General features: G+C 42.6%; 1 protein-coding gene across 1 annotated transcript in view; it reads left to right on the forward strand.

Moving 5' to 3' along the window:
• The window catches only part of LOC126156935 (venom carboxylesterase-6-like), a 67,595-nt gene that overhangs the window by 22,509 nt on the left and 18,814 nt on the right, over nucleotides 1-26,272 (forward strand). Inside the window, exons 3-8 of the mRNA XM_049916342.1 lie at nucleotides 885-1,016; nucleotides 1,768-1,918; nucleotides 3,741-3,926; nucleotides 6,329-6,528; nucleotides 14,202-14,367; nucleotides 23,299-23,480. Coding sequence (XP_049772299.1) covers nucleotides 885-1,016; nucleotides 1,768-1,918; nucleotides 3,741-3,926; nucleotides 6,329-6,528; nucleotides 14,202-14,367; nucleotides 23,299-23,480 — 1,017 coding nt within the window. The remainder of the gene's footprint in view (nucleotides 1-884; nucleotides 1,017-1,767; nucleotides 1,919-3,740; nucleotides 3,927-6,328; nucleotides 6,529-14,201; nucleotides 14,368-23,298; nucleotides 23,481-26,272) is intronic.

A 26,272-nucleotide genomic window follows, 5' to 3' on the forward strand; every position in this document is an offset into this window, starting at 1 on the left:
TTGCTAACGTAACATGGATGATTTAAACATGCCTGCGCTTGATCACCTGTGCATGCAAGAGCTTCAGTGGGTTGTAAATAACAGTCAACCGGTTGCAAGATATAAATTTACTAAACCTTGACTGTGGTTTCGACAGTTTCGAAAAAAAGGTTTTCTTCAGCAGATATTGTACGTAGAATCACATATTATCTACATCCAATGTGGGGGTCGTTGACTCAGTCTAATACATTTGCGTGTCGTCCACTTAATCACAATTGAAATACATGATTTAAAGTAGTAGTTAGTGACATGCTCCGGTGGCGTGGCTACCTACACTCTGTACGAGCCGATGCCACGTTTCGTATTTAAATATATTTAAATGTTGTGGGTTCTTTCAAAAGTCTCCAGACAGACTCTACAGTAAGGACATACTACTATTAAATCATGTAAATTCAGTGGTGATGACACACACATGTACTAGACATAATATGAATGGTATGTTATTGTCTGTACAATAGCTTCTCAAGAACACAGTTTCAAAACTGTTGAAACAATGGAGAAGGTATAGTAAACCTATATTCTGCAACTGGATGGCTGTTTCCAGTCCATGGAAGCTATAACATTGATGCATACTAACATTAATCACTTGTACAGAATCATAAAATTGTCACTGCTGGTAAATCGTTAATCAGACCAGACGACATAGACGATGAAGCGAATTATTCGGCAAATTTGCAGTTACAAAGAGAATTGCTACTCGTACTGTTGCTATCGTGTGCGCCATACCTGCGTTCTCACAGGGTTTAGTCACATGTTCTTTCTGCTTTACTTAAATTTCTCACGCGTTCTCCGGCTTACAGCTCACAATGTACTTCAGATTTACAGTTACATTTCTGTTTCGCCAGCCGCCGGTGCCAAAAGCAGCGTGGTCTGGTGTTCGGGACGCCTTGCAGGTGGGATCCAAGTGCCCACAGTACAGGGATAACGAGATGGCCGGTGACGAAGACTGTCTGTACCTCAACGTTTATGGACCATGGGTAGGTATTACATCGCAGTTAAGTACAGTAATTTAGCACAATAACTGCAAGCTACTGTCTACGTCGTACTTCGCATTCCGACCGCTACCGCAGTTTAAGAGATAACTTGCGGTAAATATATATAATTTTCTGCTCGTGGCGAAGAAGAAATCTATAGTAAATCATGTGGGTGTAGTGGATTGAAACTTATCTGCATACTGAAAATATAGTCAAGTGTAAACATACGGTAAATGTTTGAGATGCAAAACGTAAATAATTTCTCAGTAAAGCTACATTTTACTAACTTTTCCAGTAACACTTTTCTATTCAAAGAATCCGGCATTCTTCACAATCGGGCAACATTTCTGTTGACCTTTCTTTTGAGGGATGTAGAATGTAGGACGTAGAATGTAAATAGTGAAATTTACCTTACGACTTAGGTTCCTTCCCTATTCGACGCCTCTAGCGTTCCAACGGATATTTATTCTACTAAGTATTCTTTTGTATAGATGTTTTCATACTATATGTAGAGGTTGTAGACGCTTCCATTACGTGAAAAGTCATTCATTGATGCGAGACCTACTATCCTTTGCTTATTGGGTGTCACCCATCAGCTTTCTAATGTAGGCCTTCTCGATAAATTTTAAAATTTAAGCTTCTTCGGTTTTTAAGACTAAATTATAAGCAAAGTAATAATGAAGACGTATGTGTGACATTTTATTTACATACTGTATGATACAATGGAATTAAGTTAGTTTGTATGTTCGTACAGGATGCCTTACAAAATGCAACTCTGAAACCGGTGATGATTTGGATTCACGGTGGATGCTTTACAGGAGGATATGGTCACGGTACTATACCTAACTACTTCGTGGACAACGATGTCTTAATTGTCAGCATAAATTATCGTCTGGGACTACTAGGTAACGAACCTAACCTTCTCGTTTGATATTACGATATTAGGAAATCATGCGATTTTTGCTTTTAAATTAACGCTAATGAGCCTTGTTCCAGAACAAGTCTTGCAGCTCTGAGAATATACAGCACCTGTCGTTATACGAAGCTGAAGGTGCTTCCTTTTAACGGCTACGTTAGTCTTTTCAGTTGTCATATGTTATCGCTATTACTGTTCTTATTTTACGAGAAGCAGTGTAGGTCCATTTCGACAGCTGCAGTTGGCCATGCCAGTGCGTTTGGACACATTTCCTTTTATCGTGTTCTGTTTACGTGCAGCGTGTTGCGGTAGATGTTTGCTTACATGCTACCTCTGAAGTAGTCTGTCTTGAACCAGCTGTTCATTTACTTCAACCAGTGTCGTCCATTACTATTGTTTCTTGCCGTTCTTCCTTCCGTCTTCACTTTTAATACACAACCCATCCTCGTTAATATCCTAATGGTTTAAGTACTACATAAGCCAGATTGTTCATTCAAATCAACACTTCCTAGACTGTTCTGTCCACTCACGCTGTTCTTAGTATTTCCAAGATGCCGCTCAGAGGCTTACTTGGTGTTATTCTCTGCTGTTCAAATTGTTCCGTTGCGCTTCCACTCAGCATTACAGCTCATATAAAAGTCCTCACCATATGTATTAGCATGCCCTAAGTTTATTTGATCAGAAATTTTCTGTTTTTCAAAAATGGCAATATCTTAAGTTTCTGATGAACAACTAAATGCACTTTTGCGCTTGTGACCGACTATTACTGTCTTACTTATCAAGATAGTATTTCTCAAACTATGAGCAATCCATATTTGCCAACAAATAACTCAGTTTTGTTTTTATTTAATCTGGGGTTGTAACTTGATTATGCTGTCTTTCTCTCAGTGAGAATTTGATGTGCATGTTTCAGACTGTCCGCCAAGAGTATATTATCATCTCCGAAACATGTCTATTTAGTGTTTTCTTAAATTTTTCTGTTATTTGATGTAAAGCGGTGTGTGTGTGTGTGTGTGTGTGTATTTTGATCAGGTGATTGTGAGGACTCCTGAATTACCCACCTTCAGTTTCCACCTGTTCGTTACGCACGCATATCGCCGTTGCGCATTCTTCCTGGTAAAAACTTCAAACAACTCTTCTGTCTTCATACTTTGTACTTGTTTCTTTCATTGTGTTGGGAATTTGCTGCTAACATACTTCACTAAAAGCTTTCTTTCAGGCAAGCCATATAAACCTTCTTACTTCTATTAGTTTCTTTCTGTTATTATTGTGACGCATGTATTATCTAGGTCTTAAAGCAACACTATTCTCTGCCAAGATGACCTTCAGTCTTAATTCTTACTGTAGCTAATATTGTAGTAATGAGATTGTTAAAATTATGAAAGATGTGGCTTAACGTACTGTACAACTTTCATCTATTCGTCTCAAGTGTCTTCCGTAATACTAAATTTAACCACTATTTGTAGTAAAAAGAGTAATTATAGCTATGGGATTCGTGTGTTAGGTTAACTCAACTGCGGTAATTAGTATAGATTTGTAAATAAGGTAGAATTCAAGCTTCTGCGAAACTTGACCAATGACCTGATATCAGACTGTCATATTCTGGCGAAGAGGGTAGTTGCAATGAATCTACAAAATTAAAATTTTTGCTTAATTTGCTTATGCAGAACTCTTCCAAAAAGTACAAGTTACTGCTGTTTCTAGTTATATAAAAATCTATTTTAAACTTATTATTAGCTGAAACTGCGGCGTTAAATACATCAGTTGTTTCAAATTATTCTTTCACTACAAGTATTGGTGTTTTGCTGTAGGTTTCCTGAGTACCGGCGATGAGGTGGTCCCTGGGAACATGGGTCTTAAGGACCAGATAGAGGCTCTGCGTTGGGTACAGAGGAACATAGCGGCGTTTGGTGGAGATCCAGACAAGGTGACAATCTTCGGACAAAGTGCTGGAGGGGCATCTATTCATTACCACATCCTGTCTCCCATGAGAAAAGGCATGTTAACTGATGTCCGCCATTGCTATTTTAATAGGTTATGGGCGTGGAACAGTAATTTAAAATGCGTACATACACTGACGGCAAATGCTCGCGATACCAAAAAATAATTAATATGGATGACTGAAATTATGAAGTATATTGATCTACGTAACGTAGTTAAGTGCTTAACATTTCAGGACCAGAGGTTAATGTAAGCGTGAGGTAAGCCATTGAAAAGATGAAATACTAGTACATTAATAACCGGTGTAACCGTCAGAATACTGAATGCAGGCATGCAATCGTGCATGCATTGTGTTGTATAGCAGCCGAATGTGCTTGAGGGATGGAGTTCCATAAATGTAGCACTTGTTCGGTCAATGTGGAACTGTTAATACTGTTTGGCATGACGCTGCAGTTGTCGTCCGATGATGTCCCACATGTTGTCGACTGGAGACGGACGTGTGGATCGAGCAGGCCAAGGCAATATGTTGACTTTCTGTAGAGCATGTTGGGTTACAACAGCGGTGTGTGAGCGAGAGTTATTCTGTTGGAAAACACCCTCTGGAAATCTATTCGTGATTCGAAGCACGACAGTTTGAATCACCAGACTGACGTGCAGTTCTGCAGTAAGGGTGTATGGTATAACCACGGGAGTGCTGCCCATCACAACTCCAGGTGTCTAGCACGCAGACCAGTTGTTTGCAGACCCTCAACTACCCTCCTAACGAACAGACGGCCATCACTGGTACCGTAAGAGAACCAGTGTTCATACGAAAACACAACAGACCTCCACCGTGCCCTCCAATGAGCTGTGGCTTTGCACGACCGAAGTCTCAAACGATGGCGGTTTGGTGTCAGTGAAGAGCACGCTACAGGGCGTCGGTTTCGGAGCTATAACCGATTTGCAATAGCCCGTTGTGTCAAGCCATATGCCGAACAAGATAGTATTCTCTCTCGGTAGTGCCGCGTGGCCGTCTGGGGCCGGTATTCTTTCGACTGTACGTTATCGTAACCACCGCTGCCAGCAATCATGGAAGTGGATATATTCCTGCTAAGTCTTTCTGCTGTATCGCATGAGAAGAATCCAGCTTCTCGTAGCCCTATCACAAGACCGTGTTCAGACTCAATGCGGTACTGATAATGGCTTGTTTGTCGCCTTTAAGGCTGTCTTGCCTCAAACCAACTCACCGACTCCAATCTCAAAGGTGAATCACGCTCACGACTTTTACAATGCGTATTTAAAACAAGTCTGATTTAAACCCTCATAGCAGCGTTACTAGCGCCACTATTACGCTACCGGCGCGATATTTTAGTAGACTTCATATTTCTGATGTAGAAACACGCTTACCAACTCCTTGGTGTTGCGGTTTTTTCTGTCATTGTATGTCCGAATGTCTTAGGATATGTTACGGAATGCTCTCTGGATATCGTGAGACTGTCAGTATCATATACATGTTGTCTCTCACTAAAACTCAACACTGGCAATTAACATTTAAAATGTCACGCCAGTAGGGGCTTAAAATTTAGAGCATATCATCCGAGTTTTGTCACAGTGCTTCACGTCTCAGGTGCGCCGTACGTATGTTGCCATCACTGATATAAGTTCCTTCAGCTGTGGCAGTAGTTCTGTGTCATTAACAATTCAAAGGAAGAGAATTATTTCATTTATAATTTATACATGTCAAATGATTTTGAAGCATATCAAGAATGGAATGAAACATACTGCGTTATTCTTTGAATCTTATCCATTTATACAACTGTCATAAAAGATATTGGTAAATAAAAGAGCAGTGTCTTTTAAACTATGGCCTATCATTGTCAAAAGAATATTAACCGCATAAATGTACGATATATTTATTGAGCTACAAATGAATCATAACATGGTTGTAATTACGTGTTAAACTGAACCTTTGGCACAACTAATTCTCTCTCTGAGCGATACAGTCCTCATTGTAAACAGTAAACGATGGAAATACACCTGACTGTTTAATATCCATTCTTTTCGGAGTAACGACAAAATAATAAACGTTATTTTGTGTTTGCAGCCTTTAGCATGATATTGCAGCATTCAAAGTCATTTGCATACACTATTTTCATTTTTTGTAAATCAGTCATTATACCTCCAAAACGTAAAATTAAAATATTGGTTGATTAAATTTAACTTACTACAATTGATGTTGGACCTGTAATACACAAAAATGCATAACTGGATAGGAAGTATAGTAACTAATTATATATATATATATATATATATATATATATATATATATATATATATATATATATATATAACAAATTCAGTGTGTATTCATAATAGTCTGTTAGACCCAAAGGAAATGATTTTATTAAAATAAAAGTATGTGTGCTTTATTACTCCGTGTGATTACAAGAAGTAATTGGTAACTTTCTTTTCTCATGAGGTCTTTACAAGAATGCTATAGCAATGAGTGGATCAGCACTAAATCCGTGGGCATTTTCTAGGAATGCAACAGACAGAGCAATACGGTATGCTCAACATTTAGGATACACAGGGAAAACTTCTAAGGACCTACTAAAGTTCCTAAAAGATGTGGACGCATACACACTCGTGTTGGACGAAAAGACTGCTCTTTCGGAAGAGGTATGTTTTTGCTTCCAGTAATTATTTTTGGATCATTAAGATAGGTGGTATTATACACTCATGTTCATACACTCCTGGAAATTGAAATAAGAACACCGTGAATTCATTGTCCCAGGAAGGGCAAACTTTATTGACACATTCCTGGGGTCAGATACATCACATGATCACACTGACAGAACCACAGGCACATAGACACAGGCAACAGAGCATGCACAATGTCGGCACTAGTACAGTGTATATCCACCTTTCGCAGCAATGCAGGCTGCTATTCTCCCATGGAGACGATCGTAGAGATGCTGGATGTAGTCCTGTGGAACGGCTTGCCATGCCATTTCCACCTGGCGCCTCAGTTGGACCACCGTTCGTGCTGGACGTGCAGATGGCGTGAGACGACGCTTCATCCAGTCCCAAACATGCTCAATGGTGGACAGATCCGGAGATCTTGCTGGCCAGGGTAGTTGACTTACACCTTCTAGAGCACGTTGGGTGGCACGGGATACATGCGGACGTGCATTGTCCTGTTGGAACAGCAAGTTCCCTTGCAGGTCTAGGAATGGTAGAACGATGGGTTCGATGACGGTTTGGATGTACCGTGCACTATTCAGTGTCCCCTCGACGATCACCAGTGGTGTACTGCCAGTGTAGGAGATCGCTCCCCACACCATGATGCCGGGTGTTGGCCCTGTGTGCCTCGGTCGTATGCAGTCCTGATTGTGGCGCTCACCTGCACGGCGCCAAACACGCATACGACCATCATTGGCACCAAGGCAGAAGCGACTCTCATCGCTGAAGACGACACGTCTCCATTCGTCCCTCCATTCACGCCTGTCGCGACACCACTGGAGGCGGGCTGCACGATGTTGGAGCGTGAGCGGAAGACGGCCTAACGGTGTGCGGGACCGTAGCCCAGCTTCATGGAGACGGTTGCGAATGGTCCTCGCCGATACCCCAGGAGCAACAGTGTCCCTAATTTGCTGGGAAGTGGCGGTGCGGTCCCCTACAGCACTGCGTAGGATCCTACGGTCTTGGCGTGCATCCGTGCGTCGCTGCAGTCCGGTCCCAGGTCGACGGGCACGTGCACCTTCCGCCGACCACTGGCGACAACATCGATGTACTGTGGAGACCTCACGCCCCACATGTTGAGCAATTCGGCGGTACTTCCACTCGGCCTCCCGCATGCCCACTATACGCCCTCGCTCAAAGTCCGTCAACTGCACATACGGTTCACGTCCACGCCGTCGCGGCATGCTACCTGTGTTAAAGACTGCGATGGAGCTCCGTATGCCACGGCAAACTGGCTGACACTGACGGCGGCGGTGCACAAATGCTGCGCAGCTAGCGCCATTCGACGGCCAACACCGCGGTTCCTGGTGTGTCCGCTGTGCCGTGCGTGTGATCATTGCTTGTACAGCCCTCTCGCAGTGTCCGGAGCAAGTATGGTGGGTCTGACACACCGGTGTCAATGTGTTCTTTTTTCCATTTCCAGGAGTGTACATGCTGCCTGCTGAAAGTGTAACGGTGCTAGGGAGGTGCTTGGCTGTACGGGCCTTTCTGGATACAGAAAATGTTCGACTGCTGCCCTGGCTAGCTCATTCTGCAGATCTCTCACCAACTGAAAACGTCTGGTCAATGGTGTCCGAGCAACTGGCTCGTCACAATACGCCAGTCACTACTCTTGATGAACTGTGGTATCGTGTTGAAGCAGCATGAGCAGCTGTACCTGTACAAGCCGTCCAAGCCCTGTGACTCGATACCCAGGCGTATCAAGACCGTTATTATGGCCAGAGGTGGTTGTTCTGGGTACTGATTTCTCAGGACCTATGTACCCAAATTGCGTGAAAATGTAATCACACGTCAGTTCTAGTATAATATATTTGTGCAATGAATACCCGTTTATCATCTGCATTTCTTCTTGGTGTAGCAATTTTAATGGCCAGTAGTGTAGTGATACTGAAGGGACTCAAACTTTTCACGTACGTTATCTGATCAACAGCTCCCCTCTAAGTGTACTGCATACACGAGACGTCAGTGTGAAACAAGTTGTTTGTCGAGAAGCAGTAACTGCAGACTAATTTGGTCAGGAAAGGTCAGTGTCTTCGAGCGTGAACTAGTCCTCCGACGTCACTTGAGTGATAGATCCATGAAGGACATTTCAGCCCTTCCAGAGTGGCCCAAGTTCACTGCTGGAAATGTGACTGTGAAACAGAAATGCGAAGAAACAACCACAGCTTATCCAAGAAAAGGTAGACCACACATACTGATGGACAGGCACCATACGTCACTGTGGAGGGTGTCTGTAAAATCAGCAGAAAGAATCATTCGTGAGCTCCAAAATGCAACCAGCAGTCCAACGCAATGACTGCGCAACCGGCCCAATGACTGTGCATAGAGAGTTAAAAGGAATCGAGTACAATTGTCGAGAAGCTCCTTATCAGCTGCACATTTCTGTAATGAATGCTGAGTGACGCTTGAATTGGTCTCAACAGCCATGCCACTGGAAAGTGTGGTCACCGTATTGATCTTAAGAAAACGGTGACTGCTGAAGGATATGAACACATTTTACATCATTATGTACTGTTTACAGTAGAGGAACACATGGAAGACAGTTATTGCGTGTATCAGTATGACAATGCACCTCGTCATATAGTAGCATCGATGAGGCAGTGATTTGTGGACAGTAACAGTCTTGAAGTGGGCCGGCCTGCCCAGATTCCGGAACTGAATAATGTAGATTTCACGCCGTCGCAAAGGGTTCGATGCGCGCAGACCTGATCAGATAATGTATATGGTTCACCAGTACAGGAGAACGTAGTGTGCCTACCCCTGTCTATGCATGCAGGGTATTGGAGGGAACAAGGATGTCAAGGTTTGATGCCCCGTCGAAGACGAAATAGAGACCAACCACAGGCTCAACGTGGGGGAAGGATTTAGAAGGAATTCAACGGTGCCCTTACATGAGCTGGACTAATAAAGGAAAACCTGGTTCTGAATGGCCGAATCGCCATTTATAGTACTGTCCTCCAGAGTAAGACTCCATTGTCTCAACTAATGTGACACATCGCTCCATTAACCTATATCTTGAGTGTAATGGTTCTGGTGGCATACAGTGTGTGTTTTCTACGCGTTATCCGAGTTCTAGAAAAAGGGCAGCAGTACAGCTAAAGCAAGACATGTGGACGTCATTTATGGTGGTCAAGTCATTGTCAGTGTAAATACTGGCCATAGGAGCACGAGCTGGGCCCATAGTCAATTACCGGCAAGAATACGGAAAGAAACTAACTTCAGCGACGGTCAGTGGAAGATCGACAGAGAGCTACCATCTATCTGGTGGCAGGATCTTTATCTTCCCTTCGTTCCGTTAAGACATCCAAGTAGGTCGCCACCCTTCCAGCCCGGAGGCTACGGGAAAGCTTTTGGGTTACTCATCTCCCGTAAATTGTTGGTCGTCGGCTTCGACAGATTGTTCGTCTACACACCAGATGCAGTCAGCTTAGACAAAGGTACACAAGAGTGTGTGGTGCACCATCAGGTTAACTCTCTCTTGTTTACAGGTGAGCCATAGCTTCGCCTGGAAGGTAAATCAAGAGGCGTGATCACTTTGTTCTGCTGTCGTACGCTTTACAGTCCTCTCAATATCGTGAAAAAAAGGAGCTATATGGGAGCGCCGAGTTTCTCGTTTGGGGAGAAACTAAATTTGGAGCACTTACTACATAATTTCATGTATACTGAGGTACAGGAAAAGTAGTAAACGAGTTTTATTATTTGGACTGCAAATTGACAATGGTACATTAAAAAAGGATGTAAAAGGGAGATTGACTGCAAGAAAATAAAGTTTTCTGAAATAATGGTTGTTTTTTCCTGTTTTCTATTTTGGTCATTAGTTTTCCTACTGGTTTGATGCAGTTCACCACAATTTCCTTCCTTCTTCAAATCTCTTAATTTCAGAGTAACACCTACTCGCAACAACTTTGGTTATTTATTTCTTTGTTGTACTTATTCTGATCTCTGTCTTTCCCTATAAATTTTCTCCATACAGCACTGTCTAGTACAGCGGTTCCCAATCTGAGTATAGTTACCGCCTAAGAGGTAAAATGAAATTTTCTAAGAGATAAAATGAAAAGCGATCAGCTGTGTTCCGGTCACGAAATTAAATCATACCTAAAAGATAATTGCAATTATTACAATTTCATAAGACTGTTACTGGTTTAATAGCAAAAATTACATTTTTTATGAACACTAGTAACGACGTGTGACATTGCGGCGATATCACAGCTTGTGAAACGAACGTACGAACATCTTTCTCGCTTAAACAACCCACTACATACGTACTTCGTGCCATATATCTATGACAGAGAAACAGACACGTACGTCACATATGTTTAAATGTCTCACTAGTGCAGCTAGTTACCTCAGTGGACAAGATATTTCTTCATGATCAACTTCGAAAACACAAACGAACTATCTGACAGCGCAACACAGCAGTAATTAAGTAACGGCTACTACTGTCGTAAGACCTACACATTATTCTTACTGTTAATTGAAGCGGTAAAACACGAAGCACTGGTTGCCCGAAGTCTTCTAGTTTCTGTTAGTTTAGAAGTATAGAGTCCAGCAACTGAGTGGTTTCAACTTGGTTGATTTTAAGTGGGGAGATATAGTTGCACCAAGACTTGGTAGTTCATGTTATAATAAAAAACCTAAATATCATACACCATTTATCTTTCGTCATTTTAAAAACAGAAGTGTTGATTGAAAATTCTTTTTCATTCTTAAGTCTAGATAGGTGATAAAGTTGATGATGGTAGGGCGAGGGGGCTAATTATACTAATGGGTAATGACCTCAGGAACTTTGGGAAGCACCGCTCTAATACAGCTCTGCAACTGAAGTTATCCCCCCTTCCTTAAAAAATGTCCTACCACCCTGTCCTTAGCGTTTTCGTTGTGGACAGTGTCAACGTATCTTGTCCGATCAGCTCAATTTTCCACATACACCAGAACATCAAATTTCAACCGCTTAGAATTACTTTAAAGTGATACTTCCATAATACAGAGTACTCACAGGAAGAAAGTAGAATACTTTGAAATGTGACACTGCATAAGAATGCTGCACACTTCATCTGCGGGTCGGTTACCATATGTTCAGTCACTGAACTGAGTTGGAGAGTAAAGATGTTTACATCACAAATCGACAAAAAACAGAGATAAGTTGATAAACTACTTTTTGAGACGTCAGTTAACAGTACAGTAGATAATGGTGGGAATTAAGGTCGGGAAGGGGAAGGGGATTTTAAAGAGAGCCTCAGGTCTGACTGCAGTAAACAGGTTTAAATATGGATGTACACTGCAGTAGTTCTGGAGGGATGTGGCAGTAGACCAAGGCTCGACTACAGGAAGTGGATGAAAGTAGACGAATGTTGCAGTAATTAGGCACAGCTAAATGAACTTTCACAGTATGAACTGGCATGGAGAGGTGCAGAAACTAGTTCACCAACAATGACGGGGTTAGTACGAGTGGTTCAGTTTATGAGGATGACGTATTGCAAAATTATATGTTCGCTTTTCTGGATGGGTCTGATGCACAGTGCCTGACGAAATAGTGTGCACTGTCGGGACGAGGGTAAGACGCTACACCTAATACGATTGAACGTACGTAGAACAACCTAGGCATCCCATCACCGACACTGCTACTGAATTCTGGCTTCTAAAGGCGCCGAGAGAAGTGGTACTTTGGTAAAGCACTTAGGACGTCGGTTCAGATTTGGATTCTCCGTGGTTTTCCTAAAATGACTGAGGGAAATGCCGGGATGATTGCTGTGCAAATAATACGGTCAGTGTTCTTTCCAAATGCGAGCTTTACCACGTCTCCGATGACTTCGGCCTTGACCGGGACCGAAAATTCTGATCTAACTTCGTGTTTCATGAAGTAGTTTCTCCAGCAATGGAACACTTTACTGTAAACCATGCACAGTGAGCTCTCATGTCGATTTTGCTCCTTCATATATTCCTGTTACTTTGCCACGTACCACGATGGTATAAGGACGTCACCTAGTGTACCTCTTCGTTACATTTGGTGTACCTGGAAGATCCCTCAACGTAGCCACATGGACACAGGAAAAATAAACGCGTACCTGACGGTACTTTCTTACAGCTGAAAGTGTTAATCCCAAATGTCATTCGCAGTAACAAACTAGCTCATCAAACCAACTGAATTATTTTTGTAATGATCCCAGCATTGAAAAGCAATGTGTTCCGTATTTAATTATGGTCATTATTTGAGTACGTGGTACCACATCTACGTGATAGGAATCACTATTCATTTTTCCTGTAAAATGCACCCTTTATTTTTCCTGATTTGACAAAGCATCAGCTACTTGCTACACCTTTAAACGCTATTCTTCCATTACTGAACCGCGTGGTTATTCGATGGCTCGGTCTGTGGTTACTTCCTATTACTGGAGAATATGGACTCGGTAGTAGCAATGAAGGAGGGTAAAGACTGATAGAGTTATGCAGTAAACTTCAACTTTTAATTGCGAATACACTGTTCAAAGATCACAAGAGAAGGAGATGTACCTGGAAAGGGCCTGTAAACAAAGGAAAATACCAGCTGGATTACATCACTATCAGACCGAGATTCCAAAATCAGGCACTGGATTGTGAGGTGTACCCAAAAGCAGATATAGACTTAGTTGACAATTTGCCAATGATGAACATGCTGAAGTTAAAGACAAACGTCAGAGAAATCAACGTGCTAGGATGTGAGACACTAAAGTACTGAAGAATGATAACGGACGTTTCAAGTTCTAGATACTGAGATAATGACTACCACAGTAGGCACTTAAATAAAAATGCATGTCTATGAAAAGGGGTAATCACAGAAGAATAGCAGACATGTGGCGAAAAATTTTAATGGGGTGGGATATTTAAAAATGGTGATGTCGGGAAATCATTTTATCAACCATTAAAAATCTTCGGTCAATCACAGCACTTAAAAATGCCAAGATGCCATTGGTGTGAAAAATTTTTAACATGCTTTAAAATGAAATAACCAGTTACCACATATACAGTGCTAAAAGTATCAGAACTCTCTGTGGTAAACCTGCACTAATACTTGCACTTTCCAAAATGAAGTGGTCGCCATCTCGGATTGTGATGTCAGTGGTATCGCATTCTTCAACATCGTATTCAGGGGCGAAATGCTCCATAAAACCTATAGACATACTACTCGAGCAGCACTGTTTCTTGAAATAGCTGTATATACACATTTGTTCCACAGAGCTAGTTTACAACTTACTTACATCATCAAAGGACGATAAAATCATTTATTCCTCCACCATCTACGAACCAGCACTAGTATTTTCCCCTTATCCCTATATTGTCAATCTATTCTATGTAGTAGTATGAATGTCTGCTTTATAAAATGTATTTATTTCAAAGGAAAGCTTGAAAATATTTTTGCAGCGGCTAAAAAAACAAAAAATAGATAAATGAAGAGAATCCGAGATAGCTGAAAGTATATTATTCATAAAGAGAAATTAACAGAAATTACAGCACATTATAGTTTACATAACGTGGCGCCTCATCTTCGAATGCAGCAGATACCTGACATAAGTATAACGTTAAAGTGTATTGTTGCACATGAAATAACTGCAAATTAAAGTTTTCTGTGACAGGATAGCAAGAGTTTGTTCCAATGTGTGTGGGTACCAAGTGCCGAGCCGGAACACGATGGAGCGTTTCTGACCGAACAGCCTTGGAAACTTGTGTCTGAGGGGCGCTACAATCTGGTACCTTTCATGGCTGGTGACACGGATCTGGAGCGTATTGCACACACACAGCGTAAGTGAATTAAAATTTTCTCGTTCTTTTCTACACATACGCATGAATACTGTAGTGAACCCTGTATGTCAGTTACATTATCAGGAGCTCGTTGAAATACGAACGTCTTTACAGTAGTCACCAAGCGTCAATGACTAAAGCAAACCACGACAGATAGTTCCATTGATCCAAAAGCACGACTTTCTTCTTTTTTCAGTCTTCTGGCTGGTCTGATCAGCCCGCCACGTCTCCGCTTCCCATCTTTCTCTCAGAAGCACTTACACCCGAGGTCCTTCCTTATTTGCTCATTTGTTGTATATAAACCATAGTTGTCTTTCCCTCCTGCTTTACCCCACACAACTCCCTGAAGTTCCATGGAAGATTTTCCTTAATATCTTAGTACATCACCTATCACCATTTCCATTATGCTTGTCGATATTTTCCATAAGTTCCTCTTCTGCCAAGAGCCTCATTTCTTGTCTTATCATTGATCCCAATATTCAACATCCTTCTATAGGACCCCATCTCAAACGCTTCGATTATCTGCTTTCCCAGGGATCCCACAGTCCGTTATTCCCTTCCAAACAATACTGTACTCTGACATATAACGTAGACATTTTTCCTTAAATTCAGGTCGATTTTTGACATTAGTACAATTTTTTAGGCAGAAATTCCCTCCTTGCCTGTGCTAATCCGCATTTTAATTCCAACTTGCATCGTACGTAATGCGTTAATATACTTCTAAAGTGGTAGAATTACGTTTAAGTTACCGTCCCCAAATTTAATGTTGAGTTCATAGCTAATCTCATTTCTGTTACTATTCATTAGACTTTCGTCGGTTTACTCTCAATACATAGCGAATTGTCTTAGGCACTTCATTCCATTCAACGCTTCCGCAATTCCTCTTGACTCACTGAGGGTAGCAATAACATTAGCGAATGTTATCACTTATTTCCTGGATTTTAATCCCACTTATGAAAGTTTCTTCCATTGACATCATTGCTTCTTTCCTGTATGGATCGAAAAATATGCGTAAACGACTGCTTCTGTGTCTTACTTCGTTTTTGAACCAAGCACTTCTTTGTCTTCCATAGTTTTATCTTTTGATTTTTGTGCATATTGTGTATTACCCGTATTTCCATATAGCTTAAAAACATTTTCCCGAGAATTTCGAATACCTTTCACGACTCTTCATTGTCTAACGTTTTTAATCGGTCGACAAATCCTGTGAAGGTATCTTGATTTCTCTTTAGTCTTGTTTCAATTATCGAGCGCGAAATCAGAACTCTCTCTCTCTCTCTCTCTCTCTCTCTCTCTGGTACCTTTGGCTTTTCTAAGGCCAAACTGTTCGTCATCTAACAGATTCTCATTTTTTCCACTTTGTTGTAGATTATTCTTGTCAACAACTTCGATGCGTGAGATGTTAAGCTGATTTAGCGATAATTATCGCACTTACAAACCTCTGCTATCGTCGGCATTGTATGATGTTTCTCCGAAAGACAGACTCATAGATTCTACAAACCAACTGGAATGTCGGAATGTCGTTTGGTTACCATTTACCCCAACGATTAAAAATTCCAGAGGAATCTCGTCTGTGACTTCTATCTTACTTTAGCGTAAATTATCCTAATCTCTGTAGGATTCTAACTCTAATACCGGATGGCCTATATCTTCCATATCGACTCCCGTTTCACATAGCATGTGTGCTAGGTAAAATACCAATGTAACAAGGCACTATATCATTTTGTGTATAGCAACGGCAGCAATATGGTAAAATGGAAATTATTTGCGTTGTTATACATAGAAATCTAACTACAGCTTACAACATGTAAGGGGCGATCAAAAAGCTTCCTTTTAGTGGCGTTGTTGCAGCGTGTAGCACGACTCCAAAGCGGATATATAAGCACCGACCTGTAGGAAAGGGATTGGTGTGGCACTCTTGTCTTTCCGACGAGCGTTCCGTAAATCCGGATCGTGGGTGATGCAGACGTTATTACCATATGCGACCAAACAGAACCATCCTGTCATTCTTTTCTTTGCTGCCGAAGAACAAACACATGTAAAAAAAAATTTCAAATGGCTCTGAGCACTATGGAAGTTAACATCTGAGGTCATCAGTCCCCTAGAACTTAGAACTACTTAAACCTAACTAACCTAAGGACGTCACACACATCTATGCCCGAGGCAGGATTCGAACCTGCGACCGTAGCAGTTGCGCGGCTCCGGACTGAAGCGCCTAGAACTGCTTGGCCACCGCGGCCGGCAAACACCGGTAACGTTATCGGAGAAAGAAGAATGAGAATGGGGGAGCATGTCAATCGTAAGCGACCGGTGTGGAATGATGTGCTAAGTTGCTTGCCGGTCGCGATTCGACAAGACGCCGACCGATCTGCGAGACCAACCTCATTCAACTGGTGTCTCCACCACTGAGGCGCCTTGCTACGGTTCGCACGGCTCTCTCCGCCGGAGGTTCGAGTCCTCCCTCGGGGATGGGTGTGTGTGTTTTCCTTAGCGTAAGTTAGTTTATGTTGAAAGTTTGTGGTAAGTTCTAAGCGATCTGCTGAGGTCATCGGTCCCTAGGCTTATACAGTACTTAATCTAACTAACTTACGCTAATAACAACAGACACACCCATGTCCAAGGTAGGACTCGAACCTCCGACGGGGGCAGCCGCGCGAACCGTTGCAAGGCGCTCTAGACCGACGACTACCCCGCGCGGCTAGTTTTGCAGTGATGGTGAACCGTCGGATGCCGTGGTGCATGGGAATCTACTACTGGACTCCCAGGAAAGGTTCAAAGCACAGACTGTTTGAGGCGTTACTCCCCCTGGACAGAAGTCGGCATTGTGCCTTTTGCTGCTTCTTGACAACGCACGTCCCCTTATCGCACATGTAACGAATAAGTTACGCCAACTCAAGTGCCAGGCACTGACCACTCGCCCTGTAGTCCTGAGCTTTCGCCATGCGATTACCACACTTTCTGTTCTATAAAAAGTGCCTTGAAGGGCCGACGGTGCTTTCTGAACGGGGATGTGCAGCAAGCAATTACGAACTTCTGGCAGAGCACTTCTTGCAGAGCAGGACATTGTGTTTTACCTAACGAGTATCTTCCACCTGCTGCATCGGTGGTGTGATTTCCTCAGTGCACTCTTATTTTGCTTGATTGGCATACCAATTCTGCACCGTAAGTCTGCCGAACGTAGACTTTTTTATCGACCCTTATAATACAAAGCTGAACATATTCAGTGAGCGAAATAACATACATACTGGACATTAAAACACTAAATTCGTGTAGTGTGGTATGACGATTTTGTATGACGATGCGAGTCATCGAGTGCAGTGATGGTAATTAACTCTCAGTATGTGCGGTTTTCAGTTGACACCAGGGATGGTTCTATGAGGTTTTGAGATTGTTTTCCTAGCACGACAGGCTCATTTATTTAGGTTGTCGTGTGCATGATCCCGATTATTGATTTCAATGTCCTCAGTGATGTACTTTCCTTTCCATCTAAATGAGATGCTTGCTTTGTCCGCCCACATCTTCTAAGATGTTGGCAGCAGTGTTCACAAGGCTGTAAATAAAAGATCCTGGTTTTACGAACACTCTCGCATTCTATCGTACCTCGCCTGGCCCGATCTCAATTCAATAGGAACTATCCTGATATACCAAAATTCCTACAGACTGGTAGATCTGTCAGCTCTCACCCTCTATGAGTGGCCTCAGGTACAGGAGGCATGTCTGAAGAAACTTGTACGGTGTTAATCTGGCGTGTTCCAGAGATGACTAACTTTTTCTCAGGTTGTCAGCACCCATGAAAACTTCGGCGTGAAGAGCAGAAGAAAATATTTACAAAAATTAATCCTCAACGCAAAGTCGATTGCTGTCAATTTGTTTGTTCCATCGTTCGCCATTCCTTTTATTAGACAGCAAGTTGCCCTTGACTTGAGATGGCTGGTACATGTTTGATCTGTCGCCAGACATCAGTGGCAGAAGTTCTTCAGTTTACGCTTGAAAATATCCATCAACGATTACAGAGTCCCTTTCCTCGAGCGTTTTTCGTCTGGAGGCAACAAACGCAGCAGGGATTGAACACTTGAATCAAGATATTATACAGGGTGTTCCGAAACTATTCGTTCAAAATGATACCAGAGGTAGCGAACATCAAAACAAATACATTTAGTCGTGGTACATGTGGTCTCTGACGGCAGTTTCTGATGGTTCAAATGGCTCTAAGCACTATGGGAATTAACATCTGAGGTCATCAGTTCCCTAGACTTAGAACTACTTAAACCTAACTAACCTAATGACTTCACACACATCCATACCCGGGGCAGGATTGGAACCTACGACCGTAGCAGCAGCGCGGTTCCGAACTGAAGCGCCTAGAACCGCTCGGTCACAGCGGCCGGCAGCAGTTTTTAATGCTAGGGACTGTTTACGCAGAAGGTAGTTTAGCATGCCAATTACAGAAGAGACATTCCCACGAAATGCTCGAATGAGCGACCATTGGCCTCTATGCACGCAGTATATTGTCGGACCATTGACTGTCTTGTCCATTCTATGATTCCTGGCACGTCCGCAATCGCACTAGCAGTGACGGAAGTTCTAGCAACAAGGTCTTCTGTTTCCACAACGGTTTTACATCAGCTGCTTGATAAGATCCCGTGGAAGAATTCCAGACACCTGAGGTGACCTCAGTGGCCACGCCACAGGGCCACCTCGGCCGAGCCATAGATTCCCGAAGGTGGCTCTCAGATGATTCCTCACAGCAGTGTTGGAATGGACTGGCGCCCCATTGTGCTGGAAGTACATTATTTGTCTAACATTCAAAGATAAATCTTCCAGCAGTTCTAGCACCACATGTTCCACAACGTTACGGTATCTGCCCGCTGAGGCGTTATCGAAGACTGTATGATCCAACTATCCAACTCCGAGAATGCCGGCCCACGCATTAACACCGAATCACTGTTAATGAGCAGGAGTTGGAGTACCTCATGGATTTACAAATGCCCAAATATGTGAACTGTGGATACAGGAACATGCTGTACAATCCTACTCAACGACACCGACACCACTGCTAACGTTATTACCAGTAATAAAATGTTCCCTAACATTAGAACTGGCTTCAGAGATCATATGTTCGTAATCGGAATATATATGTTTTGATGTTCTCTACTTCCTACACTAATTAGAACCAATAGTTTCAGAACACCCTGTAAATATATTCTTATCAGATACGTTACAACTCTTTCACATAACTTTTTGCGATAGTCCTCCGCCAGTATATCATGAATTTTATCGTTCTGTGAGGTTTCGGTGTTGCAGCCGAATTACATTTACATCTTGCCACAATATTCTGGCTGACTACCGTTCAGTCGTCTTCAGATGAGTTTTTCACTGGAAGATGGCTTAATGGTTGTCAGCCGAAATGCTGTGACAGTATATTGAGGTCATCACACTACCAGCCCGCAACATAAAGGAGTAGCCGTTACGCCAGGAAATCTTCAAGAATTACATGAAGGTATCGTTACTTTCTCCAGGAGAAACATCAACAACGTATCCGGAACGTGTTAAGCTTATAGTATCCATACGCTCACGTTTGAAATCGTTTATCGAGAGATTCTTTGTCTTATGTACACTCCTGGAAATGGAAAAAAGAACACATTGACACCGGTGTGTCAGACCCACCATACTTGCTCCGGACACTGCGAGAGGGCTGTACGAGCAATGATCACACGCACGGCACAGCGGACACACCAGGAACAGCGGTGTTGGCCGTCGAATGGCGCTAGCTGCGCAGCATTTGTGCACCGCCGCCGTCAGTGTCAGCCAGTTTGCCGTGGCATACGGAGCTCCATCGCAGTCTTTAACACTGGTAGCATGCCGCGACAGCGTGGACGTGAACCGTATGTGCAGTTGACGGACTTTGAGCGAGGGCGTATAGTGGGCATGCGGGAGGCCGGGTGGACGTACCGCCGAATTGCTCAACACGTGGGGCGTGAGGTCTCCACAGTACATCGATGTTGTCGCCAGTGGTCGGCGGAAGGTGCACGTGCCCGTCGACCTGGGACCGGACCGCAGCGACGCACGGAGGCAAGCCAAGACCGTAGGATCCTACGCAGTGCCGTAGGGGACCGCACCGCCACTTCCCAGCAAATTAGGGACACTGTTACTCCTGGGGTATCGGCGAGGACCATTCGCAACCGTCTCCATGAAGCTGGGCTACGGTCCCGCACACCGTTAGGCCGTCTTCCGCTCACGCCCCAACATCGTGCAGCCCGCCTCCAGTGCTGTCGCGACAGGCGTGAATGGAGCGACGAATGGAGACGTGTCGTCTTCAGCGATGAGAGTCGCTTCTGCCTTGGTGCCAATGATGATCGTATGCGTGTTTGGCGCCGTGCAGGTGAGCGCCACAATCAGGACTGCATACGACCGAGGCACACAGGGCCAACACCCGGCATCATGGTGTGGGGAGCGATCTCCTACACTGGCCTTACACCACTGGTGATCGTCGAGGGGACACTGAATAGTGCACGGTACATCCAAACCGTCATCGAACCCATCGTTCTACCATTCCTAGACCGGCAAGGGAACTTGCTGTTCCAACAGGACAATGCACGTCCGCATGTATCCCGTGCCACCCAACGTGCTCTAGAAGTTGTAAGTCAACTACCCTGGCAGCAATACCTCCGGATCTGTCCCCCATTGAGCATATTTGGGACTGGATGAAGCGTCGTCTCACGCGGTCTGCACGTCCAGCACGAACGCTGGTCCAACTGAGGCGCCAGGTGGAAATGGCATGGCAAGCCGTTCCACAGGACTACATCCAGCATCTCTACGATCGTCTCCATGGGAGAATAGCAGCCTGCATTGCTGCGAAAGGTAGATATACACTGTACTAGTGCCGACATTGTGCAAGCTCTGTTGCCTGTGTCTATGTGCCTGTGGTTCTGTCAGTGTGATCATGTGATGTATCTGACCCCAGGAATGTGTCAATAAAGTTTCGCCTTCCTGGGACAATGAATTCACGGTGTTCTTATTTCAATTTCCAGGAGTGTATTATTTCATACTCTGCATGGACATAGATAGACTGATAATATAAGTGTTGATAATCAAAATCTTATGAGCGCACGATCGGCACGTTCATCTATTTCTACCATCTTGACAACAGACAATTACGCGTTTCAAGTGTTCGGAAATTTGAATACAACCGTTGAAGGAATCGCTCATATGGACAATTACGTCGCCTGACAAGAGGTTCCACTACTTCACAAAGATCATTCATTTATTAGCTCAATGTCGTTAATTTCAGGTACGATGCGTCAGCAAGACTGGTGATTGCTGATACAACGTGCACATTCGAGGTACAGAATTAGAACAGAGTGCTACTGTTCCGTATTATACGTTCGCGAATTACACCAAAGAGATTCACAGCACTTGCGTGTTTGCAGGGCTTCTGTCCAGAACGTTAATGTGAAAAGGGAGCCTTAAGCGAGGGCGTATGTCAAAAATGACTCTGGTAGCCTTTGAAATTTAACTCAGCGCGAGCCGCTAACTCTATATATCGTACTACTGGATTCTGTTCTTTTAGTCGTTTTGTGGCCCGGAAGACACTAACAGGTTTGCCATTTCGGTCGAAGTACTGTATAGGACGCCTTCCTCGGTACATGGTGTGATAGACGTAAATATTTTGGAGAGGTAAATATCTCGAAATACGTAGATGTATAGATTATACTGTGCGAATATTATGGTGTAAAATATACATGTGTACTGTAATACAGCAAGCGTTAATCTGAACAAAGTACCCGTAGCGTAATACTTATTCTGTGGCGGGATATATTAAACGAGATGCAGAGGCAGTGGAAATAACTAATTTTGAACTGAAATGAGTTTTGAATAAATTTCCCGCTGTAGCTGACTCTCCATGTGTTACTGTTTTCTGGTCCTATCCTTGTGAAGTCAGGCACAGAGATCGCTGTTGGATAGCAGTATGTTTGCTGAAGCGTGACCATATGAAAATGCAATACAGTGCAGCGAAATTCTGCAAGAATAAAAGAACTTCATATTTAACACACATCGGACTGCAGGTTTTAAATTAGGTGATGTAACTTAATATTTGGTAATACGTGGATAGCCCGCAAACATCACATAACCGAAGTATCGTATGCTTCACAGCGGAAACAAATAGCTGAAGCATGTAATGCAGCTATTCAGATAATTAGTGATACATGACTGGTATATGTAATGGATAACTCACTGTATGTCAAAGTAAGATTATTATCAGCAATTAGCTTGAGATTGCTAATATGGACGTCTTACTTTTAAGAAAAAGATGAGTCCTAAGTAGTTGAAATTAACTAGTTTGTTTTACATAGAAAACGAATGAAAATATTGAGTATTATGAAGAAACATTTCTGATGGTGATGTAGTGATATCACTACATTGAGATCAGAAATGTTTCTTTATAAAACTCAATATAATAGATGAGGATCAGTATGCTACAGTGCCCAATCCATGACATTAAAAATGAAGCACGCTCATTTGGAATTTAACATTTTCGGTACCTTTATCATATTTGAATGTTAATTCACGACGAAGATGGTATAAACCAATGTGAGTACTCTACAAAAACTTTACGAGTACCTGAAACCTGTTGTATCTTCTCATTGTTATCCTGCTTACTACAATGCAAGTCAATGAGATGCAATAGATACACAGTCGAACATTGGCTGTAGGTCCATAAATACTGGATAATATAGATTACTGGTAATGTCTAATTTTCCCTTAAATAATGAAGTGTAACAAGGACAAAATAACTAAAATTCATTATTAAAAGTGAATCTATTGTACGGATGGTATCCATAATAACCATCATTTGAATTTTAGTAATTTACATTACTATCGGGATTATTTGGATTATTTTCTAAAATGTTCACTATTTTCTGACGACAGCTGGAGGACAATTATCAACAGAAGCAGCAATAAAGAATCTCAACGACAACTTCTATGAAATCGTGGGGAACGATCTACGACTTCCGACAAAGGAGGAACAACAGGAAGGTGCTGAATCGATCAAAAAATGGTACTTCAACGGCATCGACATCACGCTGAAGGACAACTACACCACCGCTCTGGTACGTAACGACCGCGTCAGTTTCTCGAATCAGGATTCCATTTCCTAGTACTGGCGATTCCAGTGTACCCTCTTTCTTCACAGAAATATTCGTGGCGTAAGTGTCCTTTTTACTTATTTGACTAAACATGGAAAGATCAGGACCATTCATTACCAATACCTTTCCGATATCTATATTCTGCAAATCAGTAAGAAGTGTGTGGCTGAGGCGACGTTCTATTGATCCATACATTACACCCTTTTGAGTCATTGATCGAGATTGGAGGCAGCGACTGCCTGTACTCAGTATTGACCACTAATATTCTAATTTTGTCTTCTCGATCACCATAATATCGGTATACACAAGGCTAATATCCGATTCTAAGATTTGTCTCATTATATTTCTGTGTCATTTACTGCGTATTTTCCGAGTGTGACAACTACAATATTTCAGATTTCTGCTACACTTTCTCGCTTATGAAACAAGGACCTGATGATTGAGAACTTTTAACATTGCAGCGTGTCAGCAATAGTGAATAATTCAATGATTATAAAGAATCCGCCTCGATTGAAAATAGAAACAGGATGTTGACCTAGGTTTCAGCGCGGTTACCACGCCTTCTTCACCACCTGATGATTCACGCCCCATTTCTTTGTTCACACTCGGTATCTCTGATATGGGTCCCATACGCTTTAGCTGTATCCTAGTATGAACCACACAAATCTCTTGTATGCAGACTCTTTCGTATACAAACAGGTACCATAAAGTCGTAACTTGTTCTTTACTTAACTTCCAAGTGAGTCCTGAATATTCCCTATGAATATACACTGCACCACTCTTTTGTTTGTATAGCTGGCTCTACATGTGACACTAATCGTGTAGTCAAAAGCTATTCAATTTATAGCACACTAAGTTTTATTTCGGCCACATTCTCACTAAACAAGAACACAGAAAAAGGGTTTTATAGGTCGTCCTGAGGAACAAATTGAGGACAGGAAACCATCTGCGGAAGCATAGAAGGTATAGAGGCAAGAACCTGCCGCTATACCACCATTCAGCAGCAAATGAGTATTTCTGCGCTGACAGACTGCGTATGGAACTTAGCGCAATGAGCGCCGCAACTTCCAGGGTGTTAGATCGCGTGGAACAGATCCCGCTAGTAATTAACTGGCCACAGTTATTATACCGGAAAGTATTCCCCAACGTGTTTCTAAGCGATTTTGAGATTGCTATGGTGTAAAATAAATTATAAAATCAAAAAACATAAAACAAATATTGAAATTCCTTTTTTGATTCTGCAAAACTGGATGTGACTTCGCTAGTAGTATTGGACATTTAAAACCCATTTGAAACTGCCCTGATAAAGATTCCCTCTCGCAAAGAATCCCTTGAGTGTGAGGTAGCAAAACAATCTTTAGTGAAGGTCATTTGTGTGGGGTCTTTCCCACTCGTTGCCTAAAGCGTGCGTGAAGGACGTTGCGTTCTCGGAATGCTATACAACAGTTCAAACAAGTAACATTAGTAATTTTATTTATAGAAGGCAAATTGACAATACTTAACATTAATTACAGCAAATGTCACTAGCGGGAGGCGACATGAAAACAGTAAAGTTCTTGCTATACACAAAGTCCAAGTAAGCACTTGATACGGATCAGGACAATCTGAGAGCGTAGCACTAATGTCCGTTGCAGACTGGGCAGATCTGAGCGGCCGACGCTAGCAGGAGCGCGTTTATATTCACTTCCTCCAGGTTTCGCTCTTGGCGCGGCGCGGTTCAATTCCGCGCACTATTGGCCGACGTTTCCTCACCGCCTCCTCTGCTCTTGCGTTCCGCATCTTCGTTGGGGCGCTTGTGGCTACGCCAGAACAACTTGAAAGTGCTGTGTTAAGATTTATGACGGGAAAAATATTGGCTGCTAGAGATTCGCCATGTGCATGAGGAGCACCATGGAAAATGAGTGTCCGGGAGGAGCAAAGGTCAATCATCTATGGGATATTTGTAGTACACTTCATAAAACAGACATCTACAACATTCAAGAAATGTTCAAAACAAGCTGTCAACTTGCAGCATGAACACCGAAAGAAAAAATGAAAAAATGACGCGTCGGAGTGATCATAGAGGTTCGCACCATCAAAATCGAAGGCGAGTCCTTGGGAGCTACAAAGTGTGCAGAATGTTCAGCTGCGTATTCACTCTTAAAGAACCCATATAGAATCTTATTAGTGTAACGGGGTGATGAGAACTGATAGAGTGTGATGGCATGCAACCGAAAGGGACACTTTCCTGGAGTTCATCATGAAACTGGCTGTCCTTTAAGGCGTAGCTACAGACACAGTGATAATATGTTTTATATGCACGGAAAAAACAATCCATAGGCTAAATCTATCCAGTGGTTGGAAATGGTATGATTTTGCAATGTTACACACTTTTCAGGAGACAGTTTTCACTAAAGGAGTACGATTTTTGTACGCAGACAAGGAATCAAACGAAATCAAGTTATTTGGACCATGTATTGGGCTAAATCAGTGCCCCTTTATAGTTTTAGTTCTTTTACGCTCGATTTATCACTATTGATTACTATGACATAAATATTCCCTACTGCCGAAGAATACGCACACGAAAAGGAATCGTAGGGGGCAGAGAACCTACAACTTTCCAGCTAATTTACCATCCAGATCAACAGTTGGCACAATTGTATATGTACGCTTTAAGGTATTGATGTTATTTGCTCTTGATGCAGCTCTTCTGGTATCTGTAATTTCCAGGGTTCCTTTCATATGACTTTCCTCTTCAAATCCTGATTGCTCAATGT

Source organism: Schistocerca cancellata, chromosome 2 (assembly GCF_023864275.1).
Source record: "Schistocerca cancellata isolate TAMUIC-IGC-003103 chromosome 2, iqSchCanc2.1, whole genome shotgun sequence".
Classification (NCBI taxonomy): domain Eukaryota; kingdom Metazoa; phylum Arthropoda; class Insecta; order Orthoptera; family Acrididae; genus Schistocerca; species Schistocerca cancellata.